At 34.4% G+C, this 17,266-nt stretch overlaps 1 protein-coding gene across 1 annotated transcript in view; it reads left to right on the plus strand.

The window, feature by feature from the left end:
* LOC150103028 (uncharacterized) overlaps positions 1 to 17,266 on the plus strand; it is a 110,023-nt gene that overhangs the window by 80,064 nt on the left and 12,693 nt on the right. The window contains exon 5 of the mRNA XM_090398143.1: positions 2,857 to 2,937. Within this exon, the coding sequence (XP_090254269.1) occupies positions 2,857 to 2,937 (81 nt within the window). The remainder of the gene's footprint in view (positions 1 to 2,856; positions 2,938 to 17,266) is intronic.

Consider the following 17,266-nt stretch of genomic DNA (forward strand, 5'->3'; position numbering starts at 1 on the left):
CAAGCTTCCACATCCCACTGTACACACTCTTCACACTACTGAAGATGATGGCTGCATGCTGGTTTGGGTAATGTGGGGCTTGCATATTGTGGTCCTACCATGGAAACCCGTGTTGTGTGCCTTGGTTCTGAATATTTTTGTGCAGATTCATTTTTCACTCGATGCTTGGAATTCTGCATTCAACATGTCTGCTGATGAATGGCAGTTTTTTTATATTAGTCTTCATAAGACCCTATGGTAATGTGTGGTGGGTAGCATTTGCAGTTGACTCCCTGCACTTGCAACTCAATATAATATCACTGATTGTTGAACTAGGATGACCCAATTTGTCAATAATTTGCCAAACAGATAGGGCTGCAACATGTCATCCTATCACAATGCCTCTTTCAAATTCCATCAGTTCCCTTCTCACAGCCATTTCACCCAGATACAGTTGCACTGATTTGGGAGCATCATATTTTTCCAATTTATACTTGCTACAAACACTGACTCGTTACATGCCGATGCGGCTTGCTCACATGGGCATCCGTTCACTTTTTTCCAAGCAGTGTACTTAGATGTTCAGCCTTGTGATAGATTGTCCATGACAAAATAGTAACTAAATTAGAATAGATGGGATTAGATACTAGATAAGTCATTTTGATAAGTAATTGGTTGTCAAGTATGAAGTTGTGTTTTGGAGGCACAGTATCCTAAGAAAAGACAGTTGCTAGTGTTTTGGAACCATTTTTGTTTAACTTGGATGTTAATAATATTGGGTTGAGTTTAACTGCAGATATGTAGCTGTTTCCAGGCAGTGCATACTTGAAGAGAACAATGAGGAGTCAAGTAGATGTTATGGCCTTCCAGAACAATTTTTTTGCTAAATTGTATGAGTGGAGCTATCAGTTTGATGTTGCAAAGTATAAACGTTTGAAATTTTGCAGGAAAGAATGGGATGCAAAGTATACACATGGTGAGGAAATTCTGAAGGAAAGAGAAGAAATGGAATCTTGAAGTGGTGGTTTACATAGACCCGAAGTTTGGCATCCACATTGCATAAGTTGTGAAGTCATGACAGGATTATGGTTCCATTGTATGAGGCCTTAATCAGGTCTGGAATCAGAAAACTAAGAAGCAAATCTTGGAGACATTGACAAAATCAGAAGAAAACATTGAATTACCCAGAGAGAAGCTTATAGTGAAGGTTGTCTGCAACAATATAAGTTAATCAGCATGTGCTATTGGAGAATTTAGAGTAAATAATGTAAGCAAGCTTGGTTATGTGTCAAAGTAGTCAAATATATAAATATCATTAAGAGCACAATGTTCTGGAAAAAGATTAGAAATTGAAGTACAGTATAAGGAATCAGGAATATTAAGGAGGACATTTAAATAAATAAACTAAGATAAGAATATTATGAATATATGAAGTATTTATTTTAATATCACTTTCTTTATCCTTGCGAAAAATTATTAAATGGGATAAGCACTGACAAAACAGTAGTAGAAAATATCAGAAGAAATTCATTCATGGTTATATTTCATTATAGGAGTTAGAAAATGCTATCAGAAACCTGATGTGTAGAAAGTATTAGTATTATTTCTGAACCTCTAGACTTGTTGTAGAAGAACACTTTGCTTTGATCAAGGACATTCACCACTCACTCCAGCAATGCATTGCAGTCATTGTTCACTTGCCATGCAAAAACTTAGTTTTTACTTTCTTACTCTTATAGTCCCTACTATATGAGTAATCATTTTCCAAATCACTGCATTTCCCTGGTCTAGAAATTGAAGACATGTCTCACCATATACATGATGTCCACTGGCCACACAGTGTATAGAATTGTTATCTCTGCATCTAATTCACTTCTATCTCCCTCCAGTAATGCTCACTCGGGTCACATGATCTTTTAAAGATTCACACATTTTTATAAAGTGACATAATTTCTGTTTATCTGCATTACTTTTTAGTAGTCAGTTAACGTTTCATAAACTAGTTTGCTGAAACTGACAGAAAATAAACAAGGAATAAATCAAAGTCTGGAAGTCTCATGTCAGGACTGCACAGGGTGAGGATGCACTTGACATTCATACTTTTCTGTTAAGATCAGATGATTCTTGTGAAACTTGACATTTTGAAAACTTGTTTGCAGTCAGGTGAAAATCTGACTTTGAATAAGTTACCCTTTTGCTGAATTTTGAGTGCAAATTATCTTAGAAGAACTTCTTGTTGTATGCCAATGTCATCATTAATTTTACTGTTGTCAGTAACTTTTTTTTTGGACAAAGAAAGATTGATGTCTCCACTGTGGCGATTAACTTTTCAGTTCAGGTTTTCAAATTCTTGTATCCACTATTATTTTGTTTATGGCAAAAAGTATGTTCTGAAATTTTATTTTTTCTCTTTATGATGCAGCAGTCCTCTTTATGAACTGCTTCCTGTTTTGTCAGCTTGTGGATCCACTTGGTAGCATCTTTTTTCTATGCAGTTTCAGTAAATTTCCTGAAAACAGATGTGGTTCAGATGTTTGCTTCATTTGCAATTTTTTTTGCATGTTTTGCCTGATGAAAAATTAAAATGCAAATGCATTGTACTGTTAAATGGCACATTACTGAGATGGCATTTGATTTATAAAACTTTTCTTCATCTATCAGATAATAATAAAGCTAAATGAAAAGCAAAAAAAAATGCATCTCGACTTATGAAAGAATTGCTAATAGTGAATGTTATTTTTCATGTTTTAATTAACTCTTACATAGTACTGGTATAAGTTATGTAACTTGTGAGTGGATTGATAATAATAAAAAAAAGATCATTGATGCAGTTAATAAAGTACTCAGAAAACTTCAATTTTTTTTTTTTTTTTGTAGGGCAAAATACTTACACTTCAGGTATCATCTCAACTGAAGAAGAAGATTGGGATAATGAATTTGAAAGAGATGCTCCATATAGTAAGTGTTTGTTTACTGTGCTTTAGACTTTGAATTTTTTTTTTAATACAATCATAAAATGTTTTATAAAACCTAAGTTCTGTCTGTTTTTTATACAGCTGACTTGCTATAGCAAACTTATAGGGACCACAAGAATAGTTTGTTATAATTAATTTCCCTTAGAATAACACTGTGCCTGTGGAGATTTTTTTTTTTTTTTGTGACTACCACCCATAAAAGGTTGTAAACCCTGAGGAAATTTTTCTATTTTTAATAATTTTATATATTTTTTGTATTTTATTTAATTTTTATGTAATCAGAAAAAGCTGCTGTAGAGAGTTTGTCAGAGTTTTTTTTGTCAGTTTTTCAAACATGAAAAATTGACAAAAAAAATAGTAAAGCATTTATATTACCAGCCTAAGGCTAAATTTAGTTCTAACTGATTAAAATTTTTTATAATATTGAAAGATTGTTAAAAAGAATATCATTTCAATAATTAAAGTATAGTAATCTCACCAAATATTCTTTAAATATAATGACAATATAAATGAACAGATTTTAGGTCTTCCCATGGGCCAGAACATTAGCAATCAACTCACTGAACTTTTTCTTGCACATATGAAAACGTAATTTATATCTGTCCCTCCCTCCCCATTGGCATTTCTTTCTATGGCAGAGACATAGACGTTCTGTGTATTTTTAACAAGAATGCCATACATAAACTGTTCTTTGAACACTTTTAGTCACAGATTAAAATTCTATATTGAACATGAAGACAAATACATAATTTCTTTAAACTTGATCCTAACTAGATCAGTTCCTCACATTAGTATTAAAGTATACCACAAACCCACCAATATCATTAGAAGTTATTTTAATTTCTACTCCTAACACCTTTACTGTATCAAAAAATCAGTCATATTATAATATGTGTTATCTTCCATTATCACCAGTATCCTCAAGTAATAGATTATACCATTCACTTAGCTCGAAATTGGGTGTCTTTTTTCAAATTTTTTAAAGCAACTTATCTAAATCCTGCACTGAAAATCCTTAAAATTCCTGTATATCTAAAACATGTACAAAGCCATCAAGCACATCTTCAGATATTCTTATTACAAAATTGTCTTCACCACAACAACATACAAACTTACTAAAACATAAAACCACAGTAGCTCATATTTGACGTATCACTATGGCATAATATGGTTTGCAGTGGAATTGCCATTCAGAAAATACCAGCTACATTGGATTCTCTATCTGTTCTTTAAGAGCACATTTAATTGAATATTACTGAGGTTGCAATATTCCATATCAGACTGTTTTTACCTTTCACCACAAAAAAAAATAAGGCACATTATTAACATTAATGCGCAATTAAATACAATTCAAACACACTCCTAAAATCAAGAAGGTTATTATTGTTAATTTAGGGGAATAGCATTGCTCCGAATCTCTAGCAGTACAAACCAACCAATATGCAATAAGTATGATCCTATTGCATATTAGGAAAATGTCAATAGTAGGAAAAGATCCTATCTAATCTTCCCCTCTTGGCAATTAAAAAAAGTTAAATTACTCTCAAACCTCTTTATACATAATTTATTAAACCCAGCGGCAAGCTCATAGTTAGTTTAAAATCTGATGACAGTTCTCACGAAATGTCCAGCACACTATGCTGCTGGCTTTACAATACTACATGCATCTTTGTTGCTTTTTGCTCTTTAATTTTTTAGTTCTTAACTTTTAAAACCCACAGAGCATTTGTTCTTTGTTATTGGTTCTATTCATATCTCAGATAAACTGGGCAGTAGTCTTGCACCTGGGCAATGAAATTCATCATAGACCTAAAAATAATCACAACCATTCATGGCCAAATGCAAACCCACAGACTGTTGTCTGTAGAATGGGTATCCAACCATTTGGGCTAACCTGGCTGTTGAACTTCTGACTTGATGGTAGCAGCTTTAGTATTTTTGACAGTGAGAATTGACTGTAGTATGTTTCCTGTGTTTCGGAATACATTTAACTTATATTATAGGATATTCATAAGGGTGGGAGACATAATCATATGTTGGTGTTTACTGAATTTGGAAGCAGAAGTATTTCCTACCTCACTAAATTTTGGTTCAAGGAATAAATATCATTAGCATTTGTATCACTGATTATTTGACTCTAAACAGACTTTCACTGAACAACCTTGTATGTGTGAGATGACCTCCATCCCATCAGTCCAGTAAATTTCTTCCTGCTACGTTACATCATTTCACACTAGGTTTCTATTCTGTTAGTGTGTGCACTATTGTAAACTTTGATTACATAAGGACTAAATTAAACGGTTTTAGCTCTTCATTTGATATTTAGTTATTATTTCTGTTAAAAGTATAAATAAATAAATCTTGAATGCAATAATTTCTTAGTATTAAATCTGTAATGCCAAAGAAATGGTATGATATTGTGTAAGCTTGCTATAGTGAATTTTCTTTAGAATAGATTGGCTAATTTATAAATCTGGATGAAACTTTTCAGGAGTATGTTTTATAGTGATGATAAATTTGAACTGCTTTTTATCAGAAATGGTGAAAATCGAAAGTAAACATATACAAGATGTCTGGAGTAATTACTTTGAAATGTTGCTAAATGAAACAAGCACTGACAGTATAGTAGTAGTAGAAAAACATTCAAGAGGAACAGTGAGAAGTACTTATCAATACTTGAAGCAGAAAAGCCATGAAAAACCAAATATGCAGTTGGAGTAGATGATATCTGACTAGAAATGCCCACATATAAAGGTTTAAAAGTTTTAAGTTTTACAGTAACTCCACTGTGTAATTCAGAAGACTGGGTCAGAGGTTCGAATTCCAGATGATTGGAGTAGAGTTTTCATAGGCAAAAGAGAAATACTGAATGTCTCAATTCTAGAAGAATTTCCCTTGCTGAGTCTTCCTGTTAAGATTTATGTAAACATAACTTGAGAAAAGGCTAAGAAAAATTTTAGAAGAGAAACTTGGAGAATAATAAGCTGAGTTCAGGCCAAATAGTGGTTGAGAGGATCATATTTTTGCTTTAAGACAAATAAACGGTTGAGAAATCATAGGAATATAACAAAGATTTTATTTTTTAGCCTTAGAATGATGAGGTGCCAAGAGAAAAGCTGTTTAGAACACTACAATTAGCAATGCATAGTCTATATTGGAGAAATTACAGGAATGGTTTGAAGCGAAATCAGATGTTAGACAAGGGAGCAGGTACGTTATCTCCAGTGTTTTTATTCATCATCTATATCAGCGCTTCTTCCCAAACTGTGGGCCACGGCCCCCTTGGGAGCTGTTAGTTTTGCTGGGGGGGGGGTGAAATAATGAAAACAAATTTAAAACGTTTTAAGACTTTAAGACTAAGTGTTTCATGTCAAATGTGTATGTAAGATGATAAAAATTCGCTGTGTATGTTTTGTATTGAATATAAATACAGTAAATATTATAATAATATATGTCTGTATTATGAATCTTTTTTTCGATGGGGCGCCATGAAATATTTTAATTTTTTCCGGGGGGGGGGCCTTTACATCCATAAGTTTGGGAAGCACTGATCTATATAGATCACATTATGAAGGAAAGTGGCATTAGACCTGGTTATTAGAATCATATGTGCTAACTGGAATCGAGTTTCAATGGTATAGCATATTTAGGAATAATAGAAGAGGAGGAGAGGAGTACTACATGATATCAAATGATTTGTGTTTGTATAGAAACTCATGAAATCAATAAGTCATAATGTCCTCAAACTCACTATTACATGGGACATTATGACTGTTATTGAAGTCGAGGCTAACAGGATGAAATATTTGGTGGGATGTTGCTATAGACCTGGTATTTCAGCTGCTGGGGACAACAAAATGCATCACCAAATTACCCTGATGGGGTACTAAGTGAATAATCCTTATGAGTGACTAAATTATCAAAACATTAATTAACTGGATAGAAGAGAAATCTCAGTGACAAGAATGAAGGAGAATTTATTGAGCTGTTGTTAGATAACTTTCTCAGACAGCATGTGAATGAAGGAACTCAGGGTTGAAGAATGTTACATTTGATCATGCTCCTACTGTTCAGGCCAGTGGCTAACTATATGGATTTTTCAATTAGGACAAGTTGCTGAAAATGGTGACAAACTCAAGAAAATAGTATTTTAGTCCAATAGTATCTGAACATGTCCCTAGACTTTGAAGAACAAATATGGCAATCCAGAAGAAGATGGTGTGGAAGAAATATCGTGAGAATGAGAAGAGTTATAAAATACATAGCGTAGGTTAGAAAAGTTATTGGAGTATGAAACGAAATTGACTGTGCAGGCTAAAGGCAACCCAAAAGAATTTTATTGCTATGCTGCAAGTATAAGAAAAAATGGATGTGAACGAATAATTTTACTGAATGTAGAAGGTACCTTGGTGTCAGAAGCAAATGCGATTGTGCTCACTTTGCTAAGATCTATTAACCAGGAGTAAGTAACAGTCTGCAAAATGCTACCACCACATTGGACAAAAATGAGGTGCATAAAAATAAAGTTCAAGAGCTGTTTGCATAACCTTGATATCAATTCAGTAACAGGGCTAGATGGGGCATCAGTATGTGTGCTAAAAGAATGCTTAACCAACATGGCTTGGCCATTGACACGTGTATAGCTTGAGTTTCAGTTCAGAAAATCCCACATGAATAGGAAGATTGTAAGATAGATAGTTCCATTGTACAAGGGTGGTGCAAATCTATCAGGCTCTTTGGAGTAGCGGTGAAGATTTTAGAGAAGTTGGTAAAATCTTGCATACAAAAAGGGATTGACAGACAGGCTGTACTTTGCAAATAATGGCATGGAATTTGCTGATATTTTATAATGGATGTTACACCTAAGTTGGATAAAGGGAATGGATACACTGTGATACTATCAGGATGGTGGTATATGGTGGGTGTGAAACTAAGGTGATCAGGAATCATTCATTGGGCCACTGTTGTTCATTCTATACATTAATGATATTGTGAAGCACCTGACAATAGATTCAGTTGTTTGCTGATGATGCAAAGATAGACATGACAATCAGGGATGCTACTGATTTACATAATGATTTGAAAAAGTTGGAACAGTGAGCAAAATAATGGTTATCATTTCAATGTTAGTAAATGCAAAATTATGCCTGTTGGAGTGATGATATTTCCAACAGCATACTATATTGGTGGGATTATACTACAAAAATGTGATGAGGCTAGGGATCTTGGAGTTATGGTTGATAGAAAACTGAAGTTTGAAGGTCACATTGCAGAAATTGTAAGTACTGCTCAGAGGATGACTCTGATGCCAAAATGAACATTGACTTGTAAGAATAAAGAAGTCGTTTTGCCTCTTTACAAAGACTTTATACAATAGCAGCTGGATCACTATGTTCAGATTTGGTCTCCTGGGTTTGAAGAGGATAAAGAAGTGGAAAAGAGATATCAGGATTATAGAATGTGGATTATGAGAACGGATTGAAAACATGTAGAATGCCGACACTGATAAATAGGAGAGGGGTGAAATGATGGAGATCTGTAAACTTCTGAAAGGAGGTTATCAACTGATAAAATTATCATTATATGGAAAGTGGGGAGGGGACAAGAGGAGTTAAATTCCTGTGCATTTAAGAAAAGGGTGATAGCTTCATTTTTCTCTCACAGAGCACTGAGTGAGTAGAACATTTTGCTTGTTGGAGTAATGAGTTTAAGAGAAGACATGACAACGTGATGCATAAGAAGAATGACAAATGTTGAAAATACAGAAGTATTTATCTGTTATATACAACATACAAATTATTTACCTCTTCTAAAGAAAAAACTTTTATGGAGAAGGTTTTAGAAAAGGCAAATCCAAAATTAATCAGATACATAAGGTTAAACAATTATTAGATAAATTTTAAAAATTCAATATAAATATTAATCTGATTTTTGTTGATTTCCAGCAAACATATATTACAGCATTAATAGAGAAAAATTATACGAGATTATGATACACCTTGGAATAGCAGATAAACTAGTAAGACTTATAAGGTTAACAATGGAAATTTCACAGGTTAAAATACAAAATGATTTAGCATATTCCTTTCCAATAACTCAAGTATTAAAACAAGTTGATTCTAGCTCCAGTACTTTTTAACTTGTCAGCCTGGTAGCTGAGTGGTTAGCGTTCTACCTATTCTCCAACCAACAGGTTGTGGGTTCAAATCCTGCATGAACAAGGATGTTTGCGATTGTCTTTAGGTGAAAGATGAATTTCATCACCTGGTGTGAGACCACCAGGAGGCCTGAAGTGGCTGAAAAAGTTCCATGTTTGGTCTCTAGAGCAGGGTTTCCCATACTATCTAAAAATAATAAAGAAATTACAAAAATATATAAAAAATTGATAAAAATGGGGGGGAAAATTCCTTAATCCACCCACAGTACAAATATACTATAGGTTTGGTATAACCTTTTGTGGGTGGTAACCACATTTAAAAAAAAAAAAAAAAAAAAAAAAAGCTTTGGAATACATTATCCAATCATTGCCAATATGCCAAAGTTCGGGGTTATGAATGATATTGGTTTCTAGATGAGGCAACGGGGTGCTTAAGGGTCAAAGCTGTATAACTGAGAGGAGATCTCCACATAGCCTTTAAAGGAATGCGGAGAAACGACCAGGGCTTCTGACCTAATGTCCAATCCTCACCTTCTCATGGTGCACCCTGTTGAGTATCTGCTTGGATACTGAACGAACAAGGATGGGCTGGCAATTTGGGATTTAGCCGACCAAATTGTATTCCTGTTGGTTAAACCAAAATAAAAAATGATGGTACAACATGACAAAATTTAATGCCTGCTGGGGCGTCGGCCGGTTAAATAAGGCCCCCGTTGTTTTTGCCAGGAAACCAGGGCGAACAATGAAAAGTCAGCTACTGTAACAAATCTGAAAATACACCCCAACTCAATGGTATCAAATCACCAGAGTTAAAGATCAGTACTATCAACATAAGAAGCCTGAATGGCAAAGAAATGGAGCTAGCTGAGGAATTAGATAAGTACCAGATCGACATAATAGGGGGGACTGAAACAAAAAAGACAAAAACTGGTGAGATCTTCCTGAGCAATAAATACAGAATGTTATATTCAGGCAATGACAATCAAGGAAAAGAAGGAGTAGCCATAGATTCAACACAAAATACGAGGCTAATCTTCTTGAATGGCAGTCAGTCTCAAGTAGAGTAATGTGGGCAAATATGAGAATGGGGAACTGGACAATGAGACTTATTTGTGCCTATGTCCCACAGAAGGTTCTACTAGGTTAGAAGTGGAGGAATTTTTTGAAGCTTTAGAAAAAGCCACTGACACAATGAAAAATGAAAAGTTGGTCCTTGTTGGGGATCTAAATAGCAGAGTAGCAAATGATTGTGAGACATACAAAAATATTTTGGGAAAATTTGGAGAAAGAGCAAAGCTAATAATAATGGCAAATATCTGTGGATTTCTGCTCAGCACATGGACATGGTTATTACTAACACCATGTTCCAACATAAAAATGTGCACAAATTCACATGGAAAGAAGAGGCTGGGAATAAAGAAAAGTCTCATTGACTATGTTATTGTTGATAGTGATGTTTTCTCCCTGGTGCAGGACACCAGAGTGTACAGAGGATTTGAAATTGGAAGTGATCACTATCTAGTCTTGAGCAGGATAAAATTGAATTTCATATTGAAAAGAATAACATGTCAGAAAGTTTTAAAGTGAATAAAAGTTGAGCAGCTCTCAGATGTGAACTGTAGACTAAAATACACAAAGATTATTGAAGAAAAAATGAAAGAGTTTGAGAACAGGAATCAAACCTTGGAGATTCGGTGGCAAACTCTGAAGAAAACATTGATTGATTCTACCAGAGAGGCATGTGGTGAGGTTGTCTGTAAGGGTAAAAAAAATCAGAACCCCCTGGTGGACACAGGAAGTTAAAGAGGCAGTGAAGGAAAAGAAAGCATATCAACAGTTCCTGTCAAATAAGTCAGCTTGTGTCCATAGAGAATATAGAGACAAATGCAAGAATGCTAAACACTGTGTAAAACTAGCTAAACAAAAGTCATGGGAGGACTTTGGCAAGAATATAGAAAATAAATATCAAGAAGGTGACAAAATATTCTGGAGGTTGTTGAAGAAGCTTAGGAATGTAGGAAAGTGTGCTGTAAAAGGAGTTAGAGATGATAAAGGTGACATGAAAACGGGAGAAAAAGATATCCTTTAAGTATGGAGTAATTACTTTGAAAAACTTTTAAATGAAACAAGCAGTGATGACAGCACAGTGCTAAAAAACACTGACCAGGCATGCAGTCAGGAATACATATCCATACTTGAAGTAGAAAAAGCCATCAAAGGCTTGAAATGTGGAAAGGCAGCAGGAGTAGATGATATTTGACCAGAAATGCTGAAGTATGGTGGTATAAGAGTCTTACAGTGGCTGCACTGCATAGTTCAGAAGACCTGAACAGAGGGATGAATTCCCGATGATTGGAGTAGAGCTCTCATAGTACCCATATATAAAAAGGGAAATAAAACTGCATGTGAGAATTACAGAGATATTTCCCTACTGAGTGTTCCTGGCAAGATCTATGCAAGTATACTTGAGAAACGGTTGAGAAGAATTGTGGAAGAAAAGCTTGGTGAAGAACAAGCTGGATTCAGGCCAAATAGAGGCTGTCAGGATCAGATCTTCACTTTACGACAAATAGTCGAGAAAGCATGGGAATATAACAAAGATCTGTATTTAAGTTTTGTCGATTTGGAAAAGGCATATGAGAAGGTGCCAAGAGAGAAGCTATTGAATACGCTACAGTTATATGGTGTCCATGGGGCATTATATCAAGCAATACTTAGTCTGTATTTGAGTTGTAAGTCAGCAGTTAGAATTGAAATAAGTACAGGAAGATGGTTTAATGTTAAATCTGGTGTGAGACAAGGATGTACATTATCCTCTCTCTCTTATTCATTATCTATATGGATCACATTATGAAGGAAAGTGGTATTAAACATATCAAAATTAGAGATGTTAACGTCAGCTCTTTGCTTTATGCAGATGATGTTATACTTCTAATTAAATCCGCTACAAGTCTGCAAGATTCTCTGACTAAATTGAATAGCTGTTGTAATAGATATGGTATGAAGGTCTGCAATAAAAAGACAAATTCAATGAAAATAGGCAGAATCATTGAAAATGTCAACTGCGTTGTGAATGGAGAACCTGTGGAACAAGTAAAACATTTCAGCCATTTAGGCACGATTTTTACTGAAGATGGTAAATTAAATATAGAAATAGACAACAGAATCAGCAAAGCTGGTATGGTGGGAAGTCAATTGAATAAATTCATATGGAATAAGAGAGAAATTAGTCGGAACACTAAATTAGCTGTATACAAGACAGTGTTCAAACCAGTTTTAACTTATGGATCTGAGAGCTGGGTCAGAAGTAAAACACTTGACCAAAGACTAGAGACCACAGATATGAGAGTCCTGAGAAAGATTATAGGCGTGAACAGATGGCATCAATGGCAATATCATATTAAAAACGAGGATATTAGGAAAGAACTTGACATTGTCAGCATCCAGGAATGCGTTAGCAGAGCTAATCTCAGGTGGTATGGTCACTTAAACAGAATGGGTGAGGAAAGATTAGCAAAACAAGTGTTCTCTGCCAGGTTGGCAGCAAAACGACCCAGAGGAAGACCAAGATATAGGTGGATTGATACGATACAAAGTGCCTTAGATGATAGAAATATAAGATCTGATAATGTTGGAGTCTTGACAAGTAACAGACTGATTTGGAGGAAAATTGTAGATAGGAAATTAATAATGATGTAAATTTTTCATGTAGTACTATCATATCCTGTACACCCCTTGAGGGTACATAGCAGGAATTTGATGATGATGATGAGATGAGGCAACTGAAGACAGTATAAATAAATCAGTGCAGATTGCATTAACATCATGTCAAACAGAAAGCAGAAAGCAGAAGAAACAAATTTGGAACTGGAAAAATTAGCACAAGAGATAGGCTAAAAATTAATCAACATAAAAACCAAAATAATGACTAATACCAGGCAGAATCAGTTAACTGTTCCTATCCTATCCATCCCTTAGGAAGGGTTGAGTTCCCCTCCCCATGAGGGGCTTACAACAAATTAATGCAGCCGACTTGTCACTCCTCTGCTGCATCTTCTAAGGGCAACATTCATGACTAAATATTGCCCTGAACATGACAGAAAAACCGAGTTTTCGGGTGAAAAAACCCTCTACCTCCATATGAGGCTGGCTAACTCACCTTTTGTCAAGAGACCGTCAAAAGTTCCTTGTGTCACTGTTGGGAATCGATCCCTGGTCTTTCCGACTTAAGGGCTTCATCTGTACTGACTGAGCTACAGAGGCTCTAGTACAAATGTGAAAATTGGGTCTCTTGAAATAGAAAAAGTGGACAATTTTTTCAGAAGTAATGTTCACTAGTCATCCAAATGAAATGGTAGAAGTGAAGAACCCTCTAAAGAGGGATAATCAGGCTTTTTTATTCTCTCACATGTGTATTCAGCTCAAAAGATATCCACCTGAAGAATAAAAAAAATACAAATACAGTCATTCCCCCGACGTATGCGAATCCAGAGTTAGGTGGTTTCTTATATGTACGCATTCCCGTCCCACTTCACTCCTCACCACTAGTCGTATCTTTCCGGTGCTGGCCGAATTCGCCAGTGTCGCACATGCTCTGACATGTTTCGTTTGGTCTCCATTCATACATGATTTTTATAGCCTACAAACCTTGTGATTGTTTAATGTTATGTTCTTGATAAAAAAATTTATCACATAAAAAATAATAATGTCATCCAAAAGAAGCAGGTCCGATTCTTCTACAGCTAGCAATAAAAGAAAAACATTGACTTTGGAAACAAAACTCAACATTATTAAGGATTTTGAAGGCGGAATGAAAATTTGTGAGCTAGCAAAGAAGTTTGATCTACAGGAATCCAAAGCAAGAACAATCATAAAAGAAAGGTTTATAGATTTTGGAGTACATAGATTCTAACGAGGAACAAATTGTAGCCACAAGGCAAGGAATAAAAAAATTAGCTTGCTATGAAGAAATTTTGCGTGACAAGAAAAAGACATTATGCTGTCAGACGAATCTATCAGATTTTATGAAACCATCGACATCGAAATAACTTTCTTTTTTTATGTACAAAAAACTACAATTATGATTATATTTCTTTAAAAATATAGGTGTTTTTGTAAACCTTTGGTCCCAATTAACTAATATTTTGTATGTTTGTATATATAAATTACATACAAATTTATACCCAAAATTACGCGAATTCGATTTACGTGCTTTTTGTTGGTCCCACCTACCACGTCATTTCGGGGTATGACTGTATATAAATCAATAATTCATCCAGTTGTTAACTACAGATGTGAAACCTAGATATCTACAGTGGGGTTAGAGAATTTGATTTCAGCTCTTGAAAGGAAAGTCCTTAGAAAATTATTTCACCCAGTGAATGATATTGGTCTCTAGATGATTAGATATGACCATGAATTATATCAACCCTATAAAGATCCTGTAATATCTAGTATAATCAAGTTGAAAAATTGCAGTGGACAAGACATAAAAGTCTGGAAAATAACAATATTTTTAAATAGACTATAAATGGTAAAATTCTTGGTTAAATACCAAGAGGTAAACCAAGAACAAGATAGTAACATCATATTGTATCACCCAAACTGAAGAAGTCCTAGACAGAGGAAGTCGGAGGCTACAAATCCAGGAGGCGAAGACTTGATTTGGGCTGTACAGCCATAAGAAGAGGTAGAAGAGGAAGGAAGATGTCTGCTATTGTGGGTGATCTACAGCCTCCCTTGATGAGCTCCTGACTTCCTGGAGGTCTCAGAACATAAATATCAAAATTGAAGGTAGTCAACTTTGCTTGTTATGCAGATGATGTTATAAATAAATCCATTATGAACTGCTGGATTTTCTTATGAAACTGAATAACTGCTGTAATAAATTTGTATAAAAATCAGCATTAAAAAAAAAATATATATATATATAGAGCAAGTAAAGCATTTCAGGCAGTTGGGCTTAGTTTTTTCTGATGATGACAAACTTAATCTGGAAGTAGAAAATGGAATTTACAAACCTGGTATGGCAGGAAGTTAACTGAATAAACATGCATGCAATAAGAGAGAAATTAGTCAAACCACTAAAGCTGTGTATACCAGACAGTGTTCATGCCAGTTTTAACTTGAGGATCTGAAAGCTTGGTTAGAAAACAAACTTAATCAAAGACTGGAAACTACAGATGTTTGAGTTCTGAGAAAGATTAGCTGGGTAAACAGATGAAATCAATGGTAGAATCATATTAAAAATGAGAATATTAGAAGGAACTTGGACATTGTAAGTGTTCAGAAATGTGTGAGTAGACCTCATCCCAGGTGGTATGGTAAAGGAAGTATTTTTACTAGAATGTCAGGAAAAATACCTACAGGAAGACCAAGATCTATGTGGATTGATAAAGTAAATAGTGCCTTAGAATACCGAAGTATAAGATATGATAATATTAGTCCTGACAGTTAACAGAAAACAAAATAATTACTTGACATTTCAACCTTCACATTAAGATCGCCTGGAGTATACACGTATATACAAAGAAACAAGCTGCACTACAATATACATGGTATGCTAAACTCGCATTGAATTGGTTAGCTGTTAAAACCATTGCCTTACCTCTAGTCGAAAAAAAAAAAGTCATTACCACCCTCAACAGATATAAAAATTTGCTCTAATGAACAAGCTCTTAAACAAGAATTACAAATTATTAGCAATACATTTATAAATAAGGTATCCCTAGATTAACGTGGTTAATTAATCTCTCGGTGTTACCGCATATATCAAAATCGCGTTAATCAAATCTAATAATCACTGTTAAAAATTACAATTAATAGTATTAATAGTTCGTTTTATATGGTACTCTTTTAGGAAAGATAAAAAAATGGATGCAAAGTAAATGTTTAATAAATACTTGTACCTACATTATTTACTGCAATTTTTTTTTATCAAGAGTCGTTTGAACAGTTTTAGTTTTTTTCTTATCGGCATAAATTTTACGATAACAAGCAAGCGAAATGACTCTCCAGACCTCGGCAAACAAGCAATAAAACATAAAGAAAAAACACTACGAATATAATACACGATGATACAAATTAAGTGGATATTGAATCCAACATTATTTCATAGCCGAATATAGAAACTACAAGAATTTCGTGCTGAATATATAAAAACTAAAAGTTTCGGCAGATGCAAGCATAAGCAACCTTATGGGCAACTCGTAGTAAAGGTGGAGTAAGCTCCAGATCACTTTCCTTAGTATTTTTCATAGTGTAAAGCACATCGCCTAGAGGACATGTATGATAAATAAGCCTTTGGCTCTCTATTTCAGTAATACATGATGGTTTATTTATTTTTGGTTACAATCTAGAAATTATTGAACAAAGAATAAAATTAAAAAAAAAACTAAACCATACTATACTGACATCGGAGGTCACGGTATCTCTCAGATACAATTTACTGTCAAATATCGCAAACCTTTACATAACGTGTTAAACCAAACTGACAGCAAAAAGCTATGGAATATCACTCATAACATATGAATGCACAGCTATTCATGCCCTCCAAGCTATACACTAAATTGTTTAAGAATATTTATATTAAACATTTTGCATGCATTTGTCAGATCAACTGCGAGCTGCGCAGGGTTAAAGGCATGTTAATCAAAACTCTTGCCGCGTACATCAAGGGATTGTCGCAATTAATTTTACCATGTTAATCAAATCCCGTGTTAAGCAAGGGATACTTGTAATGGCTATAATAAAAACACTATCAATAAAGTTCTTCATAAAACTTCTTCAAAAAAATAAATATAAATAACAGTAAAGCCATAGTCATCCCATACATTAAAGGGTTATCATAAAAAATTCATAGAATTCTAAGCCATTATAATCTTAATGCTACTTTTAAACCACCTATAAAATTAAAAAATCATATTCAACTCTTCTAAGAATCCTGTTGCACCTGTAACTTACCTTATATTGGAGAAATTGATTTGTGTGTGTGTATATATACACAAAGAAACAACCTGCACTACAGCTACAGGCTACATCAGGAGTGGGCAAACTACTGCTCACAAGACAATATTGGTTTTCATTGTCATTTTTTCTAAACTTTTATTTTAATCATCTATAGTAGTATAGTATGTACCAATATTAGAATATTTTA

The sequence above is a fragment of the Typopeltis vanoorti genome, chromosome 9 (assembly GCF_054136105.1).
Source record: "Typopeltis vanoorti isolate ZY-2024b chromosome 9, IOZ_Tvanoo_1.0, whole genome shotgun sequence".
Classification (NCBI taxonomy): Eukaryota; Metazoa; Arthropoda; class Arachnida; order Uropygi; family Thelyphonidae; genus Typopeltis; species Typopeltis vanoorti.